General features: G+C 37.3%; 1 protein-coding gene across 1 annotated transcript in view; it reads left to right on the top strand.

Annotated features, from left to right (window-relative positions):
* Window positions 1-3655: 3655 nt before the first annotated feature.
* acap3b (ArfGAP with coiled-coil, ankyrin repeat and PH domains 3b) overlaps window positions 3656-27114 on the top strand; it is an 87057-nt gene continuing 63598 nt past the window's right edge. The window contains exon 1 of the mRNA XM_082156603.1: window positions 3656-3870. Within this exon, the coding sequence (XP_082012729.1) occupies window positions 3824-3870 (47 nt within the window). The 5' untranslated portion in view covers window positions 3656-3823. The remainder of the gene's footprint in view (window positions 3871-27114) is intronic.

Here is a 27114-nt window from a genome sequence, read left to right on the forward strand (position 1 = left end):
GTACGCGCAAATGCGGCGTGCTGTAGCCGTAGTTGTCGTCAATTAACTGATTGAATCAAAAAGGCGATTAAAGCTGTCAAAACTGCATGCATGTATTTGTTATATATGCGTCACATGTGTCTGGATTAAAATATTCTGCTATGTGAGATCACAATATAAGGCCCAAACTGATGTTTTAATGTCCAAATAAATGTGAGCACTGTGCATTTGTACTAAACGGTAGGCATTCATTTTGCGTTAATTTGTAAAGGACAAACAAAAATGGATAATTTTTTAATCCATAAAATAACTAATTTTACATTCTGGCTACATTACATTATGAAAAACATAACATTTTACATTATGTGCTGTTGACTTCCGCCTTGTTCACATTCTTGCACATGGGGATTCAAAAGAGAACTAATATAGAAAGTTAAACTTTTTTTTTTGACAAACTCAGAATTGGTTGAAGAGTTCATTGATTATATAAAACGCATTGAAGGTTGAATAATCTTTGGACTACAGTATTTATCTGCATGTTATCTCATCCATGAAGATGCAACAATGTAGAACAAGCTATTGGAGATTTTGAGAACCAGAACCAAGCTAACTGAGCAAGTTGAACTTTAGCTGTAGTGTGTGCCCTTTTATTACTATTTAATTCATTTTAATATGAGGTGGTGGGTAATAATAATAAAATAAAATAAATCACTCAGTATTCTATGATTCCCAATTCACTACTATCTCAATTACAATTAAGTACAAATTAACTTTATTCAGTTGTGTAGGCACTAAAACAGTCCAATACATTATCAAATTATTTTTTATGATAAAATAATTAAGATTTCTGTGCCACCCCAGACTGGTTGCTGGCCCTTGCCTGGCCACCCCTATGAAAAAATCCTGGCTCCGCCACTGTTACAGTGTACCTTTAATAAATGCTGTAAAAATTTAGATATTGCTTATTGTTAGTTCATTAACTAATGTTAACTAATGGGACCTTAATTGTAAAGTGTTGCTGAAAGAAAAATAATTAAAATATTTTTACTTGTGTAAAAAAAATATTTGAAGGATGATCTTATAAGGAAAGTTAAAAGCATAGCTCACTCTAAAATGAAAATAATTTACTCACCCTGGTGTTGTTCTAATGCTGCCTGTATGCCCTTCTTTCTTTTATGGACCATGCACAAAAGGATATTAAATACTTTTTAATATTTAAAAAAAAATACAATTTATGTAACATGATGTACCTTGTTCTCTGAGATGAATATATCCATTGTGTTCACCGTAACAAGAAGTTATCACATTCACATCTGTCAACTGTCACTCTGACTGTTATCAGACAAAAGAAGTTCTGGTCCAGAGATATTTAACTCAGTGAAGAAAGCACACAGATACTTCACTTTGTATTTCTAGGCTTTGTATTTCATGTTGTGTTTTTCTTCATCTTGATTTCTCACAACTTGAGTGCTTTTTCATAACTGCAGTGCTAATGGAGTCTCACAAATGTGTGCATTGTTTAATGAAAAATGTCATTTTGGTTTGTTTTCACTAAACTCTATCGTACACCCTAGGAACACTTGAAATATTTGGCACGTGTTGCACTTGCATGGGATCATTTTGTGATACTTTTGAGTATTTTTTAAAAAGCTTAATGCTGGTTCAATGCCAATATAAGGACGAGCTCGAGCGGGACATTTTCATTATTATTTTTCTCCTTATGTGGTCCATAACAGAAAGAAGTGCATGCAGCATTAGAACAATGCTTAATTTTCATTTTTAGGGTGAACAATCCCTTTAAAAACACACAGGCTGTGTTCGAAATCGCCCCCTATACCTTAAATAGGGTATATGGGGCGAGGTAAGCTATAGGGTTTGAGGGGACCAATGGCGATTCTAGGGGGTGGCCTGGGGTGGCCGGGGCCACCCCTGAAAGCTCATTGGCCACCCCTGTGGCCACCCCAGATCTGATAGGTAGGTCAAGTTCGTCAACACAAGAAACGAGAAATGTTGTCAATCAGTGATGACAGCTGATCAACTGATTTAGGGCCAGTTTCACATTTTTAACTAACACAGTTAACGGTCGTACTGAGACTGTGAGAGCTGATTTCTGCTCAGCGGACGTTTGGCCATGCAGGTCAGATGACCCATGAGATAAGAGCACGCGCGCTGCACGGTGCACCTGCTGCTGCTGGTTCGTGAAACAAGAGGACGGTCACACAGTTGCAACAATACAACAACGATAAAAACGCTGGAATCAGTCGATTGAGAGGTATGGTCGGGACCCAACGCAACAGAGTGCGGAACGGGAATATAGATCTGATGGCCGGGCGCGGGCGGTAATGCACTCGTGTGTCGATTCGCGGGAGTCGGGACTCCCGCAAAATAAAATTATCTATAAATTGAACAAATAAAAACGAATAAATTGTCATTCATCTGTTGCACAAAAGTAACAAGAACAACTAAAACAAAATAGAAACGATTTACAGGCCAGAGTCTCTATTTATAACATATTTGCAGCGTTGAACAATGTAACCAATCACAGACATATGTGTTGATTTCTTGAACGCAATGGCCAATCAGATGCATTTAAGATAGAATCCCCTCACCGCTCAAAATTGACTTTTTGTTCAGTGCTGAATTCTGCATACTGGCAAATCATCTATTATATCAAACAAAGTGTAGATAATATGAAAGATTAATTATGCAGCCAGTTTCATTGATAATAACAAACAGAGATTTGTGAGATGGCGATGAACTGAGATGTCAGCTTTTTAGGAATTATTAAGTGAGAAATCCGTCCCGCGCAGGTCTCTAATGTAGACTTTAAAAACAAACCACTGACATTATATTTACATTAACAGTAGCCTAGGCTGCAATCTAGTGTATGTGAACCTTTTTGCAGATAAACACAAATGCATTTTCGGACAAGTTAATGGCCAAGTTAATTGAGTAAATCATATCCCCCACTATGGCAATTAATAACAGACTATAGTAATCACATTTCCTAAATAGGCCTGTGACTGTATCTTACATTTGATGAAATAGTACCATTATTTAAAAATAAAGTTTGCACTTTGTTACTATTATTAAAATCCTCTATTGTTCATAAGAGTTTAAAGGTTTACATAACATTACTTTATAGTATATATGGCCACCCCACTCTAGTTTTGTGTCCCATCTTGGCCACCCCAGTAAAAATGTCCTGGATACGCCACTGGAGGGGACAGCCATTTGTAGTGGTGTCCAAAACCATAGTGAAAGTTATCAAGTGCACTCATTCAATCCCATAATGCACCGCAATAACGACGAATGCTCAACGGTTAGAAAATACCCATAATGCACTGTGAGGGTCGTCGTGCTGAATGAATTCCAGCGTCTGGTTCAATGTGGCTAAATCATTCAGATTTAAATTCCTTTTTAATTTAATTTAAAAATGTCCTCTGTCATAGTTTCCATGACAGAGATCAAGACAAATTCCACTGTCCGAATTCACTCACTCGTTTTCCTTCACTCCTTCAAGCAGACTATATTAGTGGAGTAGGCCTAATGTAGGGAATAGTGAATGGGAGACGAAGCCACAGTCAAACCAAATATTACACACACACAGTAAAAATGTGCAATATTTGAAAGACGCTCCCTTATCATCTTTTTGCCGCATCTTTGACGACGGTCCCTTAGCTCTCTCAGCGCTGAAACTGATCCACATAGATCTGTAACAGTGTGTCACAGTGCCACTGTTTTACCGGGGAAAGGGATACACTTGCGTTTTACATTCAGGCGTATTACAACCACCGGCAATGCTGTGTTACATTTTTAACTGAAAGAAGGAATAACTGCAAAAATGACGGTGGATTTTGAGGAATGTATTAAAGATTCTCCCCGTTTCAGGTAAGAACACACTCATGATCCACAGCTGACGCCTGTTTGCATGTGAATGCTCAGAATATTCTCTTTGAACAACACACAGTTCATAACATCGTTGGCGGTTCTCCTCTAATATGTTTCTCTGTGCGCTTAAATGGTCAATTGAGGGTTAATTGTAAAATACAAAAGATTTTTGTTTGAGGTCGTGGGTTTATGTTATAATACGACGAGTCTTAAACCATGTCGGGCTTTTATGCTCCGTTTATAACAATGTGATTTTAAACATGTACACATATTGTGGCTCAAAACATCCATAGCCAAGGTATGTTTTTAGGGCATCACGGGCGCGTGCTACAGTGTTGGGCATCATAGGCGCCCCAAAATGCTGTCTCGCTCGTCATCATCTTGTTACTAGGTTATGAGGACATTCGCCGTGTTCTTGAGGGACCAGTTGAATGAATGAGGGATTTTTAAGGACACGGATCTCTAGCCGCAATAGCTCAGTTTCGCTAGTTTCTTGTATAGGTGTGTTACAGATGTTGGTCGGATGCTGTTCTGAATCATTTACTGAAATTCATTAGATTAATCGGTCCAGCCTAAAGCGAGAGCATCACATGAAACCTAATGCAGTGATGATGTTCAGATGAATTCATGAAGGGGGGCGTTGTTGTGCTTACACGCCAAGTATCAGGATTACTAATGCAGAAACACTGGCCATTTACACATGTGCACAGCTTTCTTCAATATACACTCATCTGTTACAGTAGCATTCATTATCTCAGTAATAAGGCTTGCGTGTGTAATGCAATATGTAATAATGCAAAATTATATAGTCATTAACACTAAGGCTTTTACCAGAGACAGTCATTTAGTAGTCATCGTCACAATTATAATAGTCATCAATGGATTTAAAAAAAACATTATCTTGATTTTTTTCAGGGCCATTGATTCAACTGCAATAAATAAACTAGCTAAATATTGTTAGCAGATGTTTAAATTGGAGTCAAAAAGTTTGTGAACCACTGACTTAAAGGGATAGTTCACCCCTAAGTAGGTAAAAAGTAGGTAAAAAAAACCAGCAATGCTGAACAAAGCAAATTACAACACAATATAATATAAAATAAAATGCATGACATACATATAAATATAATCATGAGCATTATATAAAAACACAAATGTGTAAAAAAATGCCAAAGAATGAATATGCATTTTAAAAACTGTAAGGGAACATGCAAACAAACATTGTTTCAAACCTGAGAAAATCTGAAGAATATCCTGATTGCTCTTTTCCATTTAATTACAGGAGCTAAAGTGCTTAAATTACATGAAATCATAAAACTTTGATTAAAATGGTTCATACATTAGTTCAAAAGTCCTCAGGAGTATGCAGTAGCCTAGTGTGACTGAAATTTAATAATTTGTTATTCAAATCTTCTCTGGAGCATTCATGAGAGTACATGAGAAAAGTTGACTTGACTCAACAAAAAACTGATCCGACTGATGTTTTATTATATTTCAGTTCATTGATACAATCGTTGAGTCGAAATTAATGAATATAGAAGTCTATGCATCTTATAATTCCAAAAGGCTGGAATATAGTTGTTTGGACTCCTTTTATTATACGTTTTACTTGGATATTTAAAAAAAAAGATTCTTATGGGTTTGATACAGATTTTTTGCTTTTTGATGAACGATTCCTTTCATTTTCTAGCCTGGTGTCTAACGTTGCAGGAATTATGGCAGTTATATCATTTGTAGTGTCCTTGTTCTCAGCACAGTGAAAGTCTTGGTTTCAGTAGTTTAGTCAGCACACGTGCAGCTTTCAGCATGGGCAGATTCACTTCAGATGAAATCTAATGAGGTGAATCACAGCTTTTGACAGTCATGGCTCTGTGATTTGCCATCATACATGAAGGACACAGAAGATGCTGAACTTGTTCTCCGTCTGTTCAGTTCAGTTAATCTTTTATCTTCTTTGTCAGACATTGAGGCATCATGAACGTCATTCTACAGATGTTAAGTACTATGCGGTGAATGTGATTTTACCAAGTACAACATGTTCCTGGATCAACATCCATCATGCACATAGACATTTATCCAGCACACTGTCTGTGATGCTCCGAGCTCTGCCCTCTTTGTGCCTCTGAGGCATCAAGGACTTTTGAAAGGCAGGCATCAAGGTCATGGAGATGAAGTCTCTGCAAGGGGGTTGATGTTCTGGGCAGACATCCAGTATTCCCAGCTTCACTCACTAACACTCTAGGGACCATACATGAAGACCCAGACTGCAGATTTCTGTGAAAAATTACAGTTTATCCCCATGATCCTATAGGACAAGCGATTTGGAGAATGGATGGATGGATTTATCTTGTAGTGTCCTTTACATTTAGCACATTCAGACACGCTTGTATTTTTTGTCACCTTCTGACATTTTCAAATAGTCTATTGAAGGAAAAGATCCAGTGAATGTACTTTTTTACACTTATATTTTTTAAAGAAATTATTAATACTTTTAGAGGCCTATAAAAGTTGCAGTTTTCTACATAAGAGTCGACCACCATCATGTTGGCTGCCATTTTGAGTGCAAGGTCACATGACTAACACAAACTACTGGCAGACTTATCTCAATCTCAACATTTTCCAGAGTACTGACCTGTCCGAATACACACGCTTGCAGTTTTTGCATTTGACCACTTGTCTACTTTCAAGACATGTTTGTTGTATTTGGCCCAAGTGTTAAGGGTTAGTTCACCCAAAAATGAAAATTATTTCATTAATATAGTTATCATTAATTTGTCACCCTCATGTGGTTCCAAACCCGTAAGACTTTCAATCATCTTCATAACACAAATGAAAATCTTTTTAATGAAATCTGAAAGATTTCTGTCCCTCCATTGAAAGTCTATTCACCCAAAACTCTTGACTGTTCAAAATGTTCATGAAGAGAACGTAAAATAAATAAATTTGTTTACTGATCAATTTTTATGTGAATAGAACTGGACTTCCCTGTTTGCTTGCTTTCATCACTTTTTACTTCTCTTCTCGTTACTGAAAAGCTAATCAGAGGGATTTGTATCACTGACTGACCGACACCAATTCAACATTGGCCAAAAAGCCGCTGACAGTATCGGTCTAGTGAAACACATTGCAAAAACTGAGCTGACAGATGCTCAAAGACGGCTCAAAGATGGACAACCTTCAACTTGGTGTGTCACAGCCTTTGAAGCCATCATTTCTACTTGTGGCGGCAATAACTCATAAGATTTAGTTTTAGCTTTGTCTCTTACAGTAAAGTTACTCATATGTCTGGGTCTGAATTAAAGGGAGAGTTCACCCAAAAAGAAAAATTCAGCCATCATTTACTCACCCTCATGCCGTTCCAAACCGATAAGACTTTCGTTCTTCTTCGGAACACAAATGAAGATCTTTCTGCTGAAATCTGAGAGATTTCTGTCCCTCCATTGACAGCTACGCAACTACCACTTAAGACACTTCAAAAAGTTCATAAAGAGATCGTAAAACTAATCCATATAAATTCAGCGGTTTAGTCCAAATTTTTTGAAGAGACACTATCGCTTTATATGATGAACAGAATGAAATTAGGCTTTAATTCACATTTAAACATTGATCAGCGGACATAAACAGAAGCTCAACCGAACCTGCTTGACATGCGAGAACAAACCTCATTGGTTCTTCCAGAAGCTCAAACGTTCTGCGTAACACGAGAATAAACCTCATTGGTTTTTGCACGTCAAGCGAACATGCTTGAGCTTCCGTTTACCACAAGGGATGTGTGCGTTGATGAATGTTTATATGTGAATAAAAGCCTAAATTCAATCTGTTCATCATGTAAAGCGATCGAGTCTCTTCAGAAAATTTTGGACTAAACCGTTCAATTCATGTGGATTAGTTTTACGATCTCTTATGAACTTTTTGTTGTGTCATACCAAGTGTCAAAGTGGTAGTTGCGTAGCTGTCAATGGAGGGACAGAAAGCTCTCAGATTTAGAAGATTCAGATTCAGAAGAGATTAATCGATCATTAAAGACAGAATTTTCATTTTTGGGTGAACTAACCCTTTATGTTTTGCACCCTTCCTGTTGACTACAAGACACAGAAAGTAATTTCTGTCTAGTTTCCTCAATCTCCAGTTAGAAAGTAACTGGAGCATCTACAGAAATGATCGACTCCTTGAGGACACTTTCACACTAAACATGTTCTTCTTCTTCCACTGAGTCACTCCAGCCAGAAAGTGAACAGAACGAAATTGGCGGGCACCACAGTGTATATGTGGACATGCTGACGGACAGCCGGCTGCTGTTGTGTAACGCTGTGAAACTGGGACATGGAGAGTAGGAGGCAGGAACCAGAATGATCTTCCTAGTCATTCAAGCAGGCTGTCAGCTTTAGGAAAGGTGGAGCTGTAGATTGCTGGTTTCTTCTACATGCTTCAACCTGCAGCTAGGAAACTTCAGAGTGCAGTGTTAAGAGAGATCAGGTGTGGCTGCGGTACACACTGCGCTGAAGAAGTCACAATCAGTTGAGTGAAATAGGCTACAGGCATCTAGGTGGGACAGTGTTGCACCTGAATTCCTGTACTTTTATAGTATTTCCTGAATTAGATGAAAAACTTCCGTCTAGACCGTTGATGAAGTGCGTTGTGTAGGTGTGTAGTATAAATGCATTTCCGTATAAACATTTGACATGTTGCCATTGTTCATATGTTGATGTTTTTTACCTGAGGCATAGTAAAACAACCACAAAAATAGTACAATTTAACGATGAGGAACAACTTTCTGTGTATGAAGTTTGTCACGCGGATTCAAAACTGACTTCTGAGGTGATGTGCTTCATATATTGCTACGTTATTGACAATAGACGATGGACCTTTTTCACCTGTGAAATTTTGCATACATTTTGCTAACTTGAAATTTTCTTTAGATGACGATAGTTCGCCAAAAAATTTCAATTCTGAAAACTGTTCACTCATCCTTATGTCGTTCCAATTATTTTCTCTCTGGGGAACACAAAAGCAGATAAAGTATTCCCCTAAAATTAACATTTAAAAAAAAATGAGACATCCTACCCACTTGACATAATACGTTTTCGCATATCCTGTAGTAGTGAAGTGCGTATATTTGGACACAGAGAGTGTCTCGCGAGTCGTCAGTACACACAGGACTACATTTTGATTTCAATGTTTTCTTATTTAGAAATTAACCTTGGAACTGTACAAATGCAGACGCCTCTAGCCATGCAAGATTGATATAATTGCTTTCCTAATTGTATCTGCACGATTCGTACCACAACACAACATCTTAATGTTGCCATAAGGGTTAATCAAAGCCTGCAGGCATTACTCTAAATTGTCTTTCCCTATGGTTAGGTTTTTCTTTCTGGTCAACTACTGGAGCAACAGTTTGAAAAAATAGTTTTGCTGAGTAAGTTCAGAGAATGTCTAATAGGAAGAGAATTGGCACTCTCTGGTTACTTCCGGTTTCTGGACTGGCTGCAGTAACACGTCTCTGTCCATGCGGGGGCGCTCGCAGGCGAGTGCAGAATGAGTGGAGGTCTATGGCGCTATACCCCTCAAATTCCACTTTTCTCAGGATATAATTTTTTGTCTAGTAATTTGAATGTTGTATTCGAAAGGAGATGCAAAGAAATTACACATTGCTGGGTGTTAGATTTTTTAGAGTCACTTATTTGCTTTAAAAAGTCTTTTTAAGTGTCAATGACGTCATACACATCGTACGACCAGAGATACTGCTTTACGGCAATCCTTCAGTCACTTTGGTGCTTTCGCGCTCTGCACTTTCTTTTCTCTCGAGGCTTTGACAACACAGCTGACACAGGTAAATACACGTGCTAGAAGAGTTTTTGTTTAGTTTGTTTCTGGTCCCGATGCCATCAAGCGGTATCTCTGGTCATAATCAGTCCTTCACTGACCAATCAGCGTTCATTAGAAGAATGCTAGCGTGTTATGGGCAACAACAACTCAACCTGTAAGAAATCGAAAGGACATAAGTACTCGTTCATTCAATTTTCGACCTATAACCCATGTTGAACTTGCAAAACCTACAATAAAATCTGAGATTTCTCAACGGCAATCGGGTGAAAGAGACAAATTTAGCCGTCTAGCCCCATAGACTCCCATTCAGTCTGCACTCGCCTGCGATCACCTCCAGTGGAACTCTGGTGGAACTCTGGTTAGATCATAAGCACATGTGAACTCTATCGCCCCCTTGAGGACGGAGGTATGGTACAGATAATAGCTATAACAGTACAACTTGCGATTACAAATTTGACCGTTTAAAAGTGACTGGCCCTGTATTGTGAGGTCTGCTTTTGTGTATGTGTTTTCAATAAAGCATTGTCAGTAAATATCAGCATGACAGCATGTGGCTAACAGTTTTGCACGGCAGACTTTTCACAAACACAAAGGTAAAGTCAATCGCACACCTGTCACAATACCCTTCATTCATTCTTAACCCATGACTGTCAGCGGCCTCTTCTTTGACAATGCAGTAGAACCGGCATGTGGCAACTCCTGTCACACCTCCCTTTCACAGAAATGTGCACATTTACGTTAGCCACAAAGGTCAAGGTTTCACTCTGATGTGTGCAGTCGGTTTACATTAAGCCTCATTACTTCCTCTGTGGATTAAGACAGAGCCGTCAAACAACTAAATCAGTTTTGCCTCAAGAAGTCAAAGAGGGTGACTTGAGTAAACAGTTCTGACAAACTTAATTCACTCTGTTGTTTCACCCGACAGTACATTCAGCGCTGTGTCAAAACAAGCTCTGAACATGCAGAACAAGTGATGGCCTTTTATACAGTCTCACAATAGCACAACAGTGTATTTTCTGTTTGGTCTCTATAGTGACAGGAAACTACCACTTTTCTCCTGAATCCTACAGTGAAGGAAACAGACAGATATGGGGTCGTGACCCTAGAACTCAGCATGTGTTTCTAATGGATGGGCTTCCATAATCGGCTGACTGGAATGCATGAGAAGAATGTATGGTTTAAGATGACAAGGAACTGAACCAGAGAACATTTGCCATAATGCTCTAACCATCCTTTATCACACTTGTCTGTAGTGCACGTATTACATTATAAAAATAAGTATTGCTGTCTTTAAATCACGGCAACACTTTCATTGTTTGTAATGTATAGATGTATAGTATAAAGTGTGGGGGAAAAGCCAAGAGATACCATGAAGGCTCAACAAAATGTTTCTAAATTTGCAGAAACAATATGCAAATGACCCAGTAAATCTCAATAAATAGTTACATTTATTGATAAATTTATATTTGTGTATATATGCATGTTGGGCTGGGCTCAATTCTTATTTCACCAAATGAGAAATTTTATTTCACAATAAAGATATATGTCATGATATAGTTATTTTTTGTTATTTGATCTCATTTCTGTTATTAAAAACAAGAAAAAAGAAGCAAATTACAAACAATGTTACAAATACAATATATCAAAAATATTTTAGATTTTCAGGTAAAATAGGTTTATTTAACATTAGGGCTGGGTATCGATTCAGATGTTACAATTCGATTCGATTTCGATTCGCAAGCTCTAATTCGATTCGATTTCGATTCTCGATTCGATTTTCGATTTCGATTCTCGATTCGATTTTCGATTTCGATTCTCGATTCGATTTTTCCAATTTCGATTCTAAATTAATTTCGATTCGACTCACTCAATGAATATTAAATACAAATCCTATATTTATTAAAAAAAAGAAAAAGAAAAGAAAAAAAAGTGAACAAGTTTTCAAGTGTTTAATTAATAAAAAGAAATTAAGAGCTACAAACCTGTATATTAAACTCTTTTTATTTTAGGTACACTTGGGTACATTAAAACAGAACCCAACTCTATATTTCAAATGCATACAATGAATAGACAGGATTTTGATGCAAGATGAAAAATTTATGCTGAAAATTGGACAAGTCAGAACAGTCGCATGTCTTGATCAAACAGGTTAACAATCCTCACATAAACCCACATATAAAAACGTTGCATATAATATAATATGTGCCCTTCCTGTCTAACAGCTAGGCCATAGAAATTGAATAAAATTATCAAACAGTCTGTGTTGCATTAATTATAAATTATATATTGACTAATCAAAGTTACAAAAGTTCTTTATTCAAGAGCAGTGAGTGTTTTTCTCTGTTCTCTTTGTTCTTTGATTAACTTAAATGACAGAGATAATTAGTGGCTACAGTGTACTGTCCCTTTAAGACCAGCCGCTGTTGACAGAGACGCGGAACTCACACGCGGACTCATTCTCTCACGAGGCACAACTCTTCACGTTCGTCATAAGACTGCTCTTATGTTATAAAGATACTCGACAAAAATACATTTTGGCATAATTGTGTGTGTTCTTCGTTCAAGCGTGAAAGATAATTCTATTCTGTGCTGTCTTGTGCGCACGCACGATATCATCGCAAGTTTTTCTGTCACAGTCACGACAGCATTTTGGCAGCATTTTGGTCATATAGCCTAATTGCGTATAGGCTTGTCATAGCGATTGCGATATGATTAAACGTGCAGCACTAATTGAGGTTATTTTATGATTTAGATAAAACTACCATACAATCTCACAGCATTAGCTATAAAATTGAGTTTGCAAGCCTATGAACAGTGGAGGAAAACTAATACATAAAGATGGAAAAAAATCGATTCTTGGCGTTTGAGAATCGATTTTGAATCGACCACATTTTAAAAAACGATTAATCGAAAAATCGATTTTTTTGCCCAGCCCTATTTAACATGTAGTTAGAATTAGTACAGAAATGTAATAATCATATGTAAAAATTTCAGTGTATGAATTAAATATACATTTATTTTTATTTAAGCTAAAAAAAGTTATAAAGTTATGTTCTCTTTTGTTTGATTCACACTAATATGATACAGAGTGTGTGTGTGTGTGTGTATATATATATATATATATATATATATATATATATATATATATATATATATATATATTTTTTATTATTGATTGATCACATTATCTTATTCCAGTTAGCAAGTCTAAATCTATTATTTCTATGGATAGATGATTATCTTCATTACAGACTCTAATTTAAATATGGCTGCTTTTATAATTATATAACCTCATTCTTCTACCACAAATGTCAGCTGGATGTAATCCATTGTCTCCAGCATCACCTTTTGAGAATTATGAATGCCTCCTCTGCTTCATTATGTATAAGTCAATACGAGCCGATATCATTGGCAGTGACTGGCCGCCATGGCAACAGGCTTTGTGGATGTAGGCGGATGACTCCCCTTTTCTGCAGATTTCACAGGAGTGGCCTTTACTTATTCCACATCACACACCGATGAACTGTCATAATCCACAGAAGATAAATGAAAAATTCACTCCACATATCCCAGCGACCTTTGTGATTTGCACACATCGATCTCTTGATTTGATTTATTAAAATCCCATAACACTATTTCATTAGAAAGGTCAGGACAAAATGGATCGCTATTAACCTGATACATAAATCTGATTCCCTAATGTTTGATAAAAAGTACTCAGTGAATTGAATTATGATTGCATTCTGGGCCTTAATGCTCTATATCTTGTTGGAAACCCTTTAATCCCAACGGATTTATCCTATGAAAACAGGTTTTCAGAGTAGGTATGTTTGCATCAGGTCAATTGTTTGACCAGGATTAAACCTTGAATCTCATCTCTCTCCACATACAAAAGAGCTTTAGAGAGCATTAACAGGAAATAATATATGTAGATTTGATGGTAATAGAAAGCAAACAAACAAACACTGTGGGGAATTCTGTTGCATTTGCTCTTCTGAGTTCATAACGCAACTCATACATATAGTTGCATATATGGGTCAGTGACATATCAGAGTGGCCATGATAAAGGAAAAAGCTAGTTTTAAACACATGTGGCAAGTCCTCAGAAATATACTTTTTATATATTACTGCCTTTTTGGGTAGTTGCACCACATGACATTTTAACTTATGACTTGTTATAAAAATGTCAGATCATCTGATCTGAAATCTTGACCTTTGCTGAAATATTTGATCGCACTTTGCTGTTTTGCTTTTCTTCTGCATGTTAGTCAAATACCACGACTACGATTTGGCAGAATTTTTTTGAAGATCGTGTCAAGCTACGCTTAAGTAGGTTGTCTTTTCAAGAATTTCATTCATTTAATAAAGCTAGTGTCTGTTATGTGATCAGAACAGTTATACCATCCTGACAAAAATATCAGAATGAAGTTTAATTCAGAAAATAACACCATGCTCATCATGTAAGTCATTTTCTCTTTCAGTTGTATTGTATTTTGAGTTTCTGAATAAAAGAATAGGACAAACACATGAACATAATGTCATCGACTCGTATTGGCCATGCATATTTTTGTTTCATTAAGTTATTACACTTAGATTTATTTGACAAGCCAACATTCAGGTTTCCACCATCAGTCAGTATACCCAAGCGTTCTCTATAAATCACACCCAAGAGGAAGACTTGTAATAAAGTTACAACTCAAAGATCTGTTTTTCTTGGGAAAACTGTTCCACTTTGCTTCAAGCACATGCTGGGAATACCAGGACGTCCTCTTTCATGTCAAGATCATGAGAGTGCCACTGAAAAACTTCAAAGCAGCATGAGAAACTGAGATGTCACTCTGCATGGGCTGCTGTGTGAAATATTTAGTGGTAGTTAGCGAAAGGAATATAGTGTTTATGTAATTTTGTCAGGCTTTGTAATTATGGTTGGTGTAATGATCTAGAACTCATGAAATATTTTTCAGAACTGTGACGAACAAACTGTTCAACACATTTTCATCATCTATGCATGTGTCGACGTCTCCAAATGCAGTTTAGTGGTCATTGATCTCCTCAATAAGGCCAATGTCCATTGGCATAGTCCATACCTGCCTCATTCAGAATAAACACGTTGGGCAATTTGTACTTCATTCCAATGGATTACCCATTTCTTGAACTGTTTACATGCTGTGTCTCGCAGAACATATTTTGGAGATTAGTGAAACATGCAGACAGATAAATGCATTTTTTCATTGCGCCACGTTTGGACTGTTGTTATCTCTTTAAAGAGAGATATACCTGTCTGTTGATCTGTTATTGACTTCGGTTCAAGCTCAGTGAGTCAGCTAGTCCTGAGTTCACATAAAATGAATTGGGTCATTCACTCACCCTCATGTCATTCCAAACTTGTATGAATTTCTTAATTTTGTGGAACACCGAAGGTATTTTGCCAAATGTCTCAGTCCGTACAATGGAACTTAATGGGTTCCGATGTTGTTTTGGACCCCATTGACTTTCATTATATGCACAAAAACGGTTGAAACATTCTTCCAAATATCTTCTGTTGTGTTCCATAGAATATAGATATACAGAAACCAGAATGGTCAGATACTGAAGACAGTGAGTTCTATTATCTCCTGTATCTTCTCAATCTATTGACACTATGAAGGTGTACATTGTCGCTGTTTTGGCAGGAGACTCCTTATCCGGTCCTACACAATGCCAAAGGCATGTTCCCATCATATGAATCTAGTGACTCATGACAGTGATGTCTGTTGAAAGAACCCTGTTAATCTTGGTTGTATACCCATATCTCCACTATAAAGGGCTCATTGTAGCTCATCCAATCAATTCCTGACTAGTCCTGCAGTTGTTTTTGGTGTAGTATATCCCCTTTCGATCAGGAATACATCACCTTAGCTTGTCTGGGCCTCCCCTCTGGTTTAGTGCTCTTGGCACTTTCCCGGTAGGCCCATGAGTTAATCCCGGGATGTCCCGACAGAAAGACTAGCATGTTTCTTTTTTTTTTTTTTGGTCCTCTATGATGGATTCCATGACATCTACGACATTGACCAATAGGAGCACAGAAACTCTTCCATACACAGCTTTTAAACATGGTGAAACGAAAGAATGACTATGGCATTGGAATTATGCAATGGAGGAAAGGTTTGTATAGCTATGGCAACAATACTCCTACCCGTATGATGTTTTCTCAAGGGACGACCACGACAGAGTGAAAAAAGATAAAGGCTGATGCTTCAGCAACCCAGTGAGTACTGGAATTAGCATTAAGCTAATACTTCAGTTGTTTGTTTACGCTCTTGTGTCCGGAAGTCGGTCACTAATTTAACCTTCTTGATGACATCACGCATGTCGTTAAAGACAGAAAGAGGTGATTGGTCGGGAAGCAACATGTAGTCTTGACATGTTTCTTGTCCATGACACGACAAGCATTTAGCAGTCAAGATAGCATAATCTGACTCTGACTGTCATAACAGACAAAAATATGGTGTAGTCTGATCCCAGCATAAGTTGGGAATGCATATTGACTAATATTCCTGGAATATGCATGTAATGTATTAAAGCTGTTAGTTTTGACTTCAGTTAAGTGGTTTGTGACTTCAGTGTCTGATTTCACAGACAAGGTTTAAGCCTGTAGTCCCAGACTAAAATGCATGATTGAGCTGTTTAAACTGAAAGCAACTTGCTCTGATATATCTTAAAATATGTCAGTGCCATTGTTTTGTCTCAAGATGCACACCAGTACTGTTTTTTCTAAGGCACGTTCATAAAAGCTGCTTAAATGTCCTAATTGAACTGTAAAGTCCCACTACTGGTTTAATCTAAGCCCTGCCTGTGAAACCAGGCTTTGAAGTATTCAATGTTTTAAAAAGTCCAGGTCACCAAGCAACTCTATTATGGCCGATTATTTCCCATAAACCAATGACAAAAGTACACATAACTCGCTTATCTGTCCCACGAGAACCCTGGAAGTACTAGTTTTCAAGTGTCCTGTTTGTGGACAGGAGGAATTTGAATTCCTGCTTTATATCATTTTTAAGTGGTTCTGGTGATAATAAACAGCCATCTGAGTCTGAGTTTCCCTCTTTTTTTGCAGCTATTGCCAGTTGTATCTTTTTTTGATTGTTGCTTCTGATCTGTTTTATTTATAGGCTTGTGACAGATTCATTTCTGGGTCACTGGATTGTGTGTCCCTCTTGAGCACTTTATGAAAACATGTTTGTGTATACAACCTCTGATTACTTCCCAGATCAAGCGCTGCATCTGGGGCTCTTTGCTCTGTGTGAGTGTCTCCAGATCACTGTGAAGGATACTGGTGAATAATCACTAACAAGCATCACTACTACTTTTGCTTATATTTGGGTTAATTTTTGGAACTAATATCTAATCATGAGTGTAAAACTAACCCGTACCACACAGTGTTGCTCAGATTAGTGGTCAACCGATATGGATTTTTCATTTAGGGATGTACGATACCTCAAATCATGCAGTATTCACTTAAAAGACATTAAAAACTGAAATATCCCATAGACCTGCAGGAAGCCACCCAAGCAACCGCATATAAAGCTTGCACGTTCTTATACCTCTTCCTGGGTTGACATTTTATTCGGTAATGTTAGGCAGTTTTGTGTTCTGTTGAATGTTTGATGATCGCGTTAAGCAATGCTTCTGTCGCTTGTTTCTGCTGCTGCTTCTCCTGTGTTTTGATCCAGAGATTCTTTCAGAAGACGCGTAATAGCGCCCCCTACCATATAACAGTGAAAACATGGATTGCTGGAAAATTCTGTCAGTGGCGGGGAAGTGCCATTGGTGCAGAAAGAGTTAACTGTGTTTACTATTTCTTAAAGTCTTGGAAGCTGAAACTTGCAATTATGGTAAAGGCAGAGCCATAGAGAGAGAGAGTTGCGACACTCTTTGATGTCGCCGCTATGGCTGTCACGTGGTTCATGTAAGCCCCAATAGTTCCAAAACGTACGCTGGCTGTCATGTTCTTCTATGGGACAGACAGCAGCGATTGCATTATTGAACGGTAAATATAAAATAAAACACACACCCAAGTACTTTTTCAGCTGTTATTGCATTATTGCATTTTGTTAATGTCAGTTTTGCTTTTGGAGATAAGTTTTAAGCTATATTTTTGGAGGGAAAAGCTTAGTGTTCATGTTCGCATGGGTAGTAGCACTGGCTTTAGCGGCTCTAACTTAACTTTTCCATATCATTCATCTGATGATGGACGTCTCATGATATTTATTTTAGCACAACTGGGCTGTATTAGGCTATTGATTCCCGTGATTTTGCTTATAAATTTTTATTCAGCCATTAGCCTACCTTCGTGATCACGCAAAGAGGTCTGCCGTGGCGGTCCGTTCAGAATTCGCTTAGAAGCTAGCTCACTTCTTCTGATGAAAGTGGCCATCCCCCAGGACCACAACGTGAAACATGATCATGTTAAGACTAAGAATATTATTTTAAGATTAAGGCCATACACATTATCAAAACTATAACAGATTAAAAACGAATTTAAGCATGGCTGATACAAATGAAGGTTTTCAAATAAAATATTTTTTATTAAACAATGACAGACAACAAAAATGTGTGCTTGTGTGTGTGAACAAGAAAAACAAAAACCAGGGGCAGGTGATCCATGAAACAGACAGGACTGGTGATGGCCATAACAATCCTAAAGGTCCAGCATTGTTCTCACAAGCCGCTTCACTCAAGACAATAATAACATAATGAAAAGTTAGTATATCCCAAAAAATTAAATTAAATAAAAGTTGCTATAAAGGTGGTAGCGACTCATTACCGAACTCTTAGCTGACGAAGTCGCGCTAGCTAACTAACGTTAGCTAGCAGGCAGTGCTTGAAAATTGGTTGAAACAACCAACATAAAATATAAATAATTACGCTGTGCATGTACAAATGAAGACCAGTATAAGCATCGCAAAGGGCCTCTGATACAATATAGACAGTTGACAATTCAAAAGAGGTCGATATTTCGGCAACTTAACTCTGGAACAACTCGACGCGCAGCAATGTAAGTGAATGGTGTCCAACGCCCAAATGACAGTGTTTGGAACTATTCCGATCTTCATATCCCGGAAGTAGGCGGTTAAAAGCGCCGCCATTATTTACAACGGAGGTCTATGGGAGTGTCGCAACTCTCTCTCTCTATGGCTCTGGGTAAAGGGTGTCACATTTCACACACGTGCTTGAGGTGTTTGGCCAATCACAACGCACTGGGTCAGCTGGCCAATCAGAGCACTCTGAGCTTTTCAGAAGGACGGGCTTTGTAGAAATCAGAGCGTTTCAGACAGACTGGGAATAGAGGAGATGCAATAATTTACAGTATATTTTGAACATTAAAGCATGTTAACCTATTCTGTTACACCCAATAATTAACTTTTAAAATAGCATCATATGACCCCTTTAAAATTCGTTTTTGTTAATTGAAATAGTCATTATTAATTACTAAAACTAAAATAAAATTAAAACTAAGAAATATTTAAATGAAATGGAAAGTAGTCAGTGAGTTAGTGAGCGAATTCAGTCAGGTCATTGTTATTGTTAACTAAAACTACTTAAAATTGTTTTTGTTAATTTAAATAAAATAAAAATAAATATGAATGACCAAAACTGAAATAAAAATAAATTAAAGCTAAACAGAAATATTTAAAAGCAACAAAAACGCATAACAAAATGACTAAAATTAAAATGAAAAATATTATAAATATTAAATACTAAATAATACTAAAATGACTTGTGCAGCAAGGTGTCAGGTTTTAAGCGAAACTTCATTATTTACTATGACATCATCCTGTATTATGCAGAAGCCATGTGGAAATGACTGTACACTTTCAGGCCTTCAAACCAAAACAACTGGTTTTGCTTGTCACATCGTTCCCACTGCAGTTATTTAGCATTTCGAAACCGTTTCACATGAAAACATGTGATAGCCCATACTCTCAGTAGCTTTCTAAAATGCAGCTTGTACATTATTGATTGTTGTTGGTTTTTGCCACAAATGATGAATCACCAAAATGTAGGAGGAGAAGAGTGATATTGGCGTGATGTAGACACGTCTGATGCGATATTGAGAGTTTGTCTGGTGGTCATGAACAGGCCAATATCTCATTCTCAAGCAGATGTAGTCCTGAGCAATATCTTATCAATACCAATCTTGTATAAATGTTACATATTGTGCTTTTGCGGCAGAAGAGTAAGAATGACGGGACTGGTGATGTAATTTCACAACCTGAGTGTTTAGATGTTTTGATAAAGGAAATGTGGAAAAGTGGACCAGGAAATTCCACGACTATGATGCAAGGTTGTTATGTTTTTCCCTATAATGATCTGTTTCATCACCTTCAAATACCAACTCCTCCACATTTAATAATATCAACAAGCGATGGAGGTTGGTCTTGGTTACACATGTATTTAGGCGTTTTCTCAGCAATGCTATATTGTCAGGCTGTCTGTTAGACTTCTATTAATGATCCAAAGTTTTCCTTCAGCTATTGGCTGCCAAAGCTGTTTTTGTGTTTAAAAATCTGGGAGATATATAGTTTCCCTCTCATCCTCAGTATTCTCTTTAATCTCAGTATTTATGTATTTGTTCTGAAATATCTTATAGAGTGATCGATCATAATAGCCTTTGAAACAAACCGCTAACAGTGCAAATTAAATGTCATTAGAATTTATTTGTATGGTAGATTGCTGTAATCAGGCTGAATACGCGACAGATGACTTATCCAGACCTCACAAAAAAAAAAATATAAAAAAAAAAAAAAAATTTGTTTAACACAGTATGAACCTCTACTGTGGGAATTTGACAAGACCAAAAATATGTTAAACTGCGCAATAGTCGCAGAGCTTCCAGGGCTGTCAGTTTTAGACAACATGGTTTAAGAGCAGGTCCTGGCAGACCAGCAGTGGAAAACTAGAACAGCTGAAATATTGTCGTTCTGCTAATGGATGGTCTCGCAGGTGGGAAGGAAGTAAACGCTCGATATACTGCATGCTCGCGCGCTCTGATGCCTCAGTTCAGAACCAGCTCATGTGTCCTGAGAGAGACTGGACTGGACCCGGTATGTAACAGTGGACGACACAGCTTGATTATAACTTGACCTTGGCGGGAAGAGAGAGAGAGAAAAGTGAGTGTGTTTCTTGAGGAAAGGAATGAGTTACTAAAGTGAAAATTGGCAGCCAGAATTTCTGAAGTACTTAAAACCATTTTATGGCATTTTATGTGTTCCCTGAAGTCCACTTACTGGTGGTCAAGGTTTTTTTGTACCAAAAAAAGTCGTAGTTTAGTTCTGGGTCAAATACTCCCCCCCCCCCGGATCTGTAATAAAAAAAAAAAATGCAATTCATGCATAAATTGACCCCAATTCAACTTCAATGATGAGTATGTTTTTATGCTTGGCATAATCTTTATATTTATTTCATAGAAAAGTGTCTTATAAATTAAAGTCATGTGTTACAATGACCATGAAAATAAGATAATAAATTATTATTTTAAAAATAATTCAGATCGTTTGACCTTTTAATGACAAGGCATGGTTAGTTCAGGCTGTAAAATGTCATGCGGTGCAACTACCCCAAAACTTGATGATATTAATAAATAAATAACGCATAATATTTGTAATAAAAAATATATTTATATATATATATATATATTTAAAAATTTGAGATGTACACTCGCATGTCTTCAAGGTGTAAGGAAATTATGGAAAATATTACGTGTTACTCGATAGTTACACCATATGACATTCATTAAATTGAAACTTTTGTTTGGTATAAAAGTTTTTCAATTCAGATGAAGCCAACATGAATATAAAGGGTATATTTCTAAACTAGATTACCTTTTTTCCCCTTTTCATTTGTCATTTCATCAACCCTTTAATGAACAGGCTGTTTTGCTACTATACCTTTAAGACCTCTATATGTAAATGTCCTCTTATGTTTGGCTAATCTCCACATAATGGTGACCTCGTTCATCAAGGTTTGGGCTAAGTTGCTGAATACTAACAGACGTTAATGTAAACATCGACTATCATATCCTACCGTTCTCACGGTTCTGACGCCAGTACCATGAAGATAATATGCTGTGCTCAGAGAAAACACATCTTCCTGAATAACATGCTATTGAAAATAACTTAAACTGAATTGCTAAGGTTTACCATTCCTAGCCTTATGAATGGTTACAGCATGCCTTGAACTCCATCCATCTGAGTGCATCTGATGTTTACTGGGATTGAAACACAACCAATTGTGCTGAGGCTTTAGTCCTCAAATACGCAAACAGACTTTGACACATATTTTCCCTATAACTCCTAAAGACAGATATGCACTGTTGTTCTGTCCCTGCGGAAGAACATACATATGTGCATCACAATCACGCACATACACACTGCCATATCAGGTTTATGTGTTCTTCCAGAAACGACAGACCACCCTCAGAGTTTATGTAAACCTTCACGAAAAGAGGACGAACACGTGTTCCCTCATCCCTGGCTCATAAGAACCCAATCCATCTCTTATAGCTAACATCCTTGCATTTCCATTTCTACTGGAAAGCTTTATTTTTTTTATTTTTTTTTATACAGCTCAACAGCTTATTTTATGTGTGTTCACATTTAATGTGAAGAGCATCACACCAGATTCCCAGTTTTGATTCCAAAGTGGTAAAAAAAAAAAATGAAGTCAAACATTTAGGGATCAAATAGAGCTGCACGATTGTGGATGAATTGAGAATTATTATATATTTTTTCAAACAGAGATAACCATTCTCCCACGATTCTGAACAGACAACTAAACAAAATATGGCAGATTGGCGTCACACATCCCACACTTAACTGTATTTTCATGATCAAAGTGATAGTTTCACTTTATTTCACCAGTCTGGAAGGCATGCTATCCCCACACTAACCAATCAGACCTCAGGTTTCGCCCAAAAATGCTGCAATAACCAATCAGAAAAAAAAGTTAAAGTTACGGCAATCATCGTTTTCATGATTGATCGTCGCTGTCATGTCCGAGTACTCGAGTACATCCCTATTAATGTACATTTAAATGTATCACTTATTGTGCACATCCATGATTTTACATTGTACTACTACAAAATTAACTAGTTGGTGGGTTGTTTGAATGACTAGTTAACTAATCGGTCTGTATAATGAAGCAGGTTACATGCACATACATGTTTTTATATTGTACTAAAGATTAAAAAAATACCTGCATGTAATTAAAGCTGTAGTTTATTTCTGTAATTACATCTATAATTACACCGTTCACTCTTTCCTTACACCTGTGGGATTACATATTTAAGAATCTGTTTAAGATCTGCTGATCCTACATCCTTACATTACTATGACATCAGAGGAATGATTTTAGCAAGAGGTTCCTGCCAGTCCTGTTCTCTTTACCTTTTGTCTTTAAATAGCTCTTGGAGCCACTGTCCCATTCTTTGTTTGAATATTTATGCTTATTGGATTAGGACTGGTAACACTCTGGGAGTCTGGGATGGGTTACTATACCTTGATACTTAATTTTGCCCACTAAAAATCTATATAAACTACAATTTGCAATAAAGAATCCTGCTGAAGAGACAACTGAGTCTCCTGGTCTTCGCTTCTCAGTTTCCTACACATCTTACCCACCCTTAAACCCAACCATACCTCCACCTAACCATACCTGTATCTCGACTCAATAGCAGCAAGTGTTTTGCGATTCAACAACACAATAAGTACATTGTGCCTAACATTTTTTTTATGTAAGAACATAGTAGTTAAAGACACCTAATATGAAGTGCGACCCAACATTTTATTTGAAATAAAAATGAACAACCACTTGTATGATCTAATCAGCAACAGTAATGCAATATAAAATACTGACTGAGTATAAAATACAATTATATTAGAGAATGAGTTGTTTGTCATTCGCAGTGCTTTGCTCAAGTCAAGTGAGAACAGTTTCAGGTTATCAAATGGATATAAAAATCTGGTCATTCACCATCTATATCACTTCTCTCACTTTCTCTCTTTGGCTGTTTTGGACAGTGCTAAAGATTGCTTCCTCTCGGGGCAGCTCTCGCAGCGAGGAGCAACGTGTCAAGGTTTATCCGTCTGCTCCACGTCCCCGTGCCAAACACAACACCCCGCTAAGAGAATTAGTCTCTCGCGCCAGAGTTCTGGCACTGTCCAGTCAGAGAAGTGACATGCTGGCCAGTGCTTCTCTCTGGACTTCCTGTGAGTTGTCTGTCTGTCCCCAGAGAGCCATCCAATGCTGCGTCTATTGCCAATGGACTGAAACTGATGTTTGGTTTTGTTTGAGGCTCTTTTCAAATTTTTTAGACAGGATCCGTCTTCCAAAGCTCAGACCAGTCGCTGTTTCTCATGATTAAGACCCAACGCTTGATGTGCGCATTCTTTCAGGCATTCTTGACGGCTTGGGTAATGTGCTCATCTCTGCTGCTCGACTGCGGCGCAGGAATGTGCTGTGTTAATGTGTACAACTGTATGTTTTCAAAATTAAATAGTGTGTTGTTTGAACGACTAGTTAACTAATCTGTCTGATTAATTAGGGAGGTTTTAAATTCACCAGACCCGGTCAGATGTGTACCTTTACAGGTACAGAAGATGCGTAGATGGTCCACAATGTCCTAGATGGAGCACAACAGAATAAAACAATGCAGAAAAGCCATCTAAAGGCCAATTCACACTGCACACGGCAACAGACACTTGTCTGGTTTTGTCAGATCACTGTGTTGGTTTGTTCGCCAATTGCAGTTTGAGAAGTGATGTAAAATTATAACAGCCTTCGGTCTGAACCGTCTTGCCTTCTTTGCTTGCTTTCACTTATATTCTCGTGCACTGACTCGTTCGCAAAGCTGAGTTCTGTCTCTCACCGGCGGCGATTCAACATGATGAATCGGCCCAAAATACCCAGGCGGCGTCCAACTAGAGCCAATGGTGCAGAACACACAGAAAAACTAAGCCAATGGACGCTAAAAACGGCCCAACATTGCCCGAAAGCCAACAGTCGGCTTGGTGTGTCCCGGCCTTTAAAAACACAGCACTTGTTGGGACAACCGAGGACCCCGAAGTGATTTCATTGGGTGGAAAATTTTTTGATAGGTTTTCTATTCAGTGACTGATTTGAAATTCTACAAATATTGCTTTGTGGTGTATTTAGTCTTTTACAACTATTAACAATATTTTAATTGTGTTATATAACCAAAAAGTCATAGTTTTTTTATGTTATTTTTTTGTTTTCGTAGGTTATCTGCTAAGCATGCTTGCTTAGCCTATGTTAATGTTCAATTATTCAGTATGTTTTTGGCTTGGTCATGCATAAAAAATGGACTCAACAGCCCATCCGAATTGTTAAAAAAAGCTGGACGTTCAAAACCCACAATAAAACTTGACACAACAGCCAAAAATAGGATGTCAGTGGCTGCAGCGATGGTGTTTTAAAGGTGATGAATTTAATGATGCAACTGTTGTGGGAGAGTTTCGCTGTGTAAACTATAAACCAGATAAAGCATAATAGCTTTTTGCATGCTAAAATATCAAATATCAAAAATATACATACGAAGAAATCTATATAAACTTGTTGACCTAACTAATCTGCAACTAGTCATCTATTGTGACCCATAGCTAGTAAAAAGTATGCCTGTTGTCTCTTAATCATACTCAGAACAGGATTATGAGAAGGCATCATTTTTACTAGTCAGAAACAAGTTGCCAGGTTCTTCTAAAAGTTAACTTGTTTCTGAAAGGTTTGCACAGCTCAACCCAAGAAAGGATTTTTGTAGAATTGATCATCGGTAGGTGGAGATGCCAAGGAATTCTCAACCCAGATGGCAAAACCATACTGCAGCTGGATTTGTTATGAAATGTTGATGCGCTTTTTACAAATAATGTGTCCTTTGGTAATTTTAAAGTTGTGGTTAATGACCGTATTCTACTGGATTGCTTTAAGCAGAGGGTGTTTTTTAGTCTAGATTTTTTCAGTCTCCCCTTCTGAGATATTTGAGGTTTCTGGAGAGAAATCAAACCACAGTCGTTCTGGCAGGAGTTTGAATCGTCTGGCTGGTGAACATGCTGCATGGGTGGGCCTGAGAACTCTTAGACGTCAGTGCTTTCTGTCGGCATGTTGAACTGCCATGTATATTGTTAAGCACCGTAAATTGCATCGAAAGTACATTTATGACTTATGATCAGGTGTAATTATTGGTTTGTGGTTCTCCACATCAGCAGACCTAAAGCAAGCAATTGAAAATAAGATTGCATATTGGGTTTAAAGTGGCTAGAAAGCTTCTACCAAAGTTGGGGTTCCATCAGATATGATATGACAAGTTAATGTTTTCACTGGTAGAAAACATGCCTGGTTTTTTAGTTTGATCTCACTTAGTCCCAGACTATGGTTGTTAAAACAAGCCAGTAAAAACACAATTTCCCAACATCCTCTTAAAAAGCAATTCCCATGTTCGGCAGTAGCCGTAACGGGAGAGGCTTGATTATTCACCCTGCAGATGAGGCTGTGAAAGACTCCATTAGCGGTGGAGGATGTGATGAGTCGATACTTCAGCGCTGCTCTGTAATTTCTCACTGGATGACCAAGGTTATAAGTACCAGGTTGGTTCAGGCAAATTATGTTCTTTCATAGAAACCATAAGTAGTTTGCCATATTAATGTTTATTAATATTTGACAAAGCTTGTCTGCCATAGCAAAGTCATGTGGTGCAACCAATAAAGTCATAAGGTGCAACCAATTTGCAGAAAAGAAATGGAATCCTTATTAATGTATCTCTGCTAAATAAAAGTATTAATTTCTTTCCGAAAAAAAAAATAACGGGGAAAAAAAAACGTTTTGATCCCACAGTACTTCTGAATGGTAGTATACTGTATATCTTTTACATTGGTTTTCATTGTTTATTTTAATTTATTTATTTTATTTTGCTGACTCTATATGTCAGTTACAAAGGAGCTTATGCTGAGGTAAAAGAAGTGAAAATCTTATCATAATTTGACCTTAATTTTAACTTTTTATTTCAAGACAAGGTTTGTTAAGTTTGTAAAAAGTCATGTTATGTGGTGAAAACTCTTGCTTTTGTAAAAAAAAAATAAAATAAAAAAATAATTTTTTGGAGAATAATGATTAAGACGTGTACACGCATGCATTCAAGGTGTAAGGAAAATGTTATTACTTTTTACTTGGTAGTTACACTGTGACATTTTCAGAGTAATCACGTTTAAACTAAACAAAAGTTTTTCAAAATCATATGAAACCAAAATGAATGCAAAAAGAACATAAAAAAAAAAAAAAAAAAGGTGTTGTAAACTTTGATTTTTAAAAAGATGTTTCCTTTTCTTTATCCTGGACACATTTATTTGTAACTGACCCAATTCTGGT

The sequence above is a fragment of the Leuciscus leuciscus genome (genome assembly GCF_965113295.1).
Source record: "Leuciscus leuciscus genome assembly, chromosome: 23".
NCBI classification, from domain to species: Eukaryota; Metazoa; Chordata; class Actinopteri; order Cypriniformes; family Leuciscidae; genus Leuciscus; species Leuciscus leuciscus.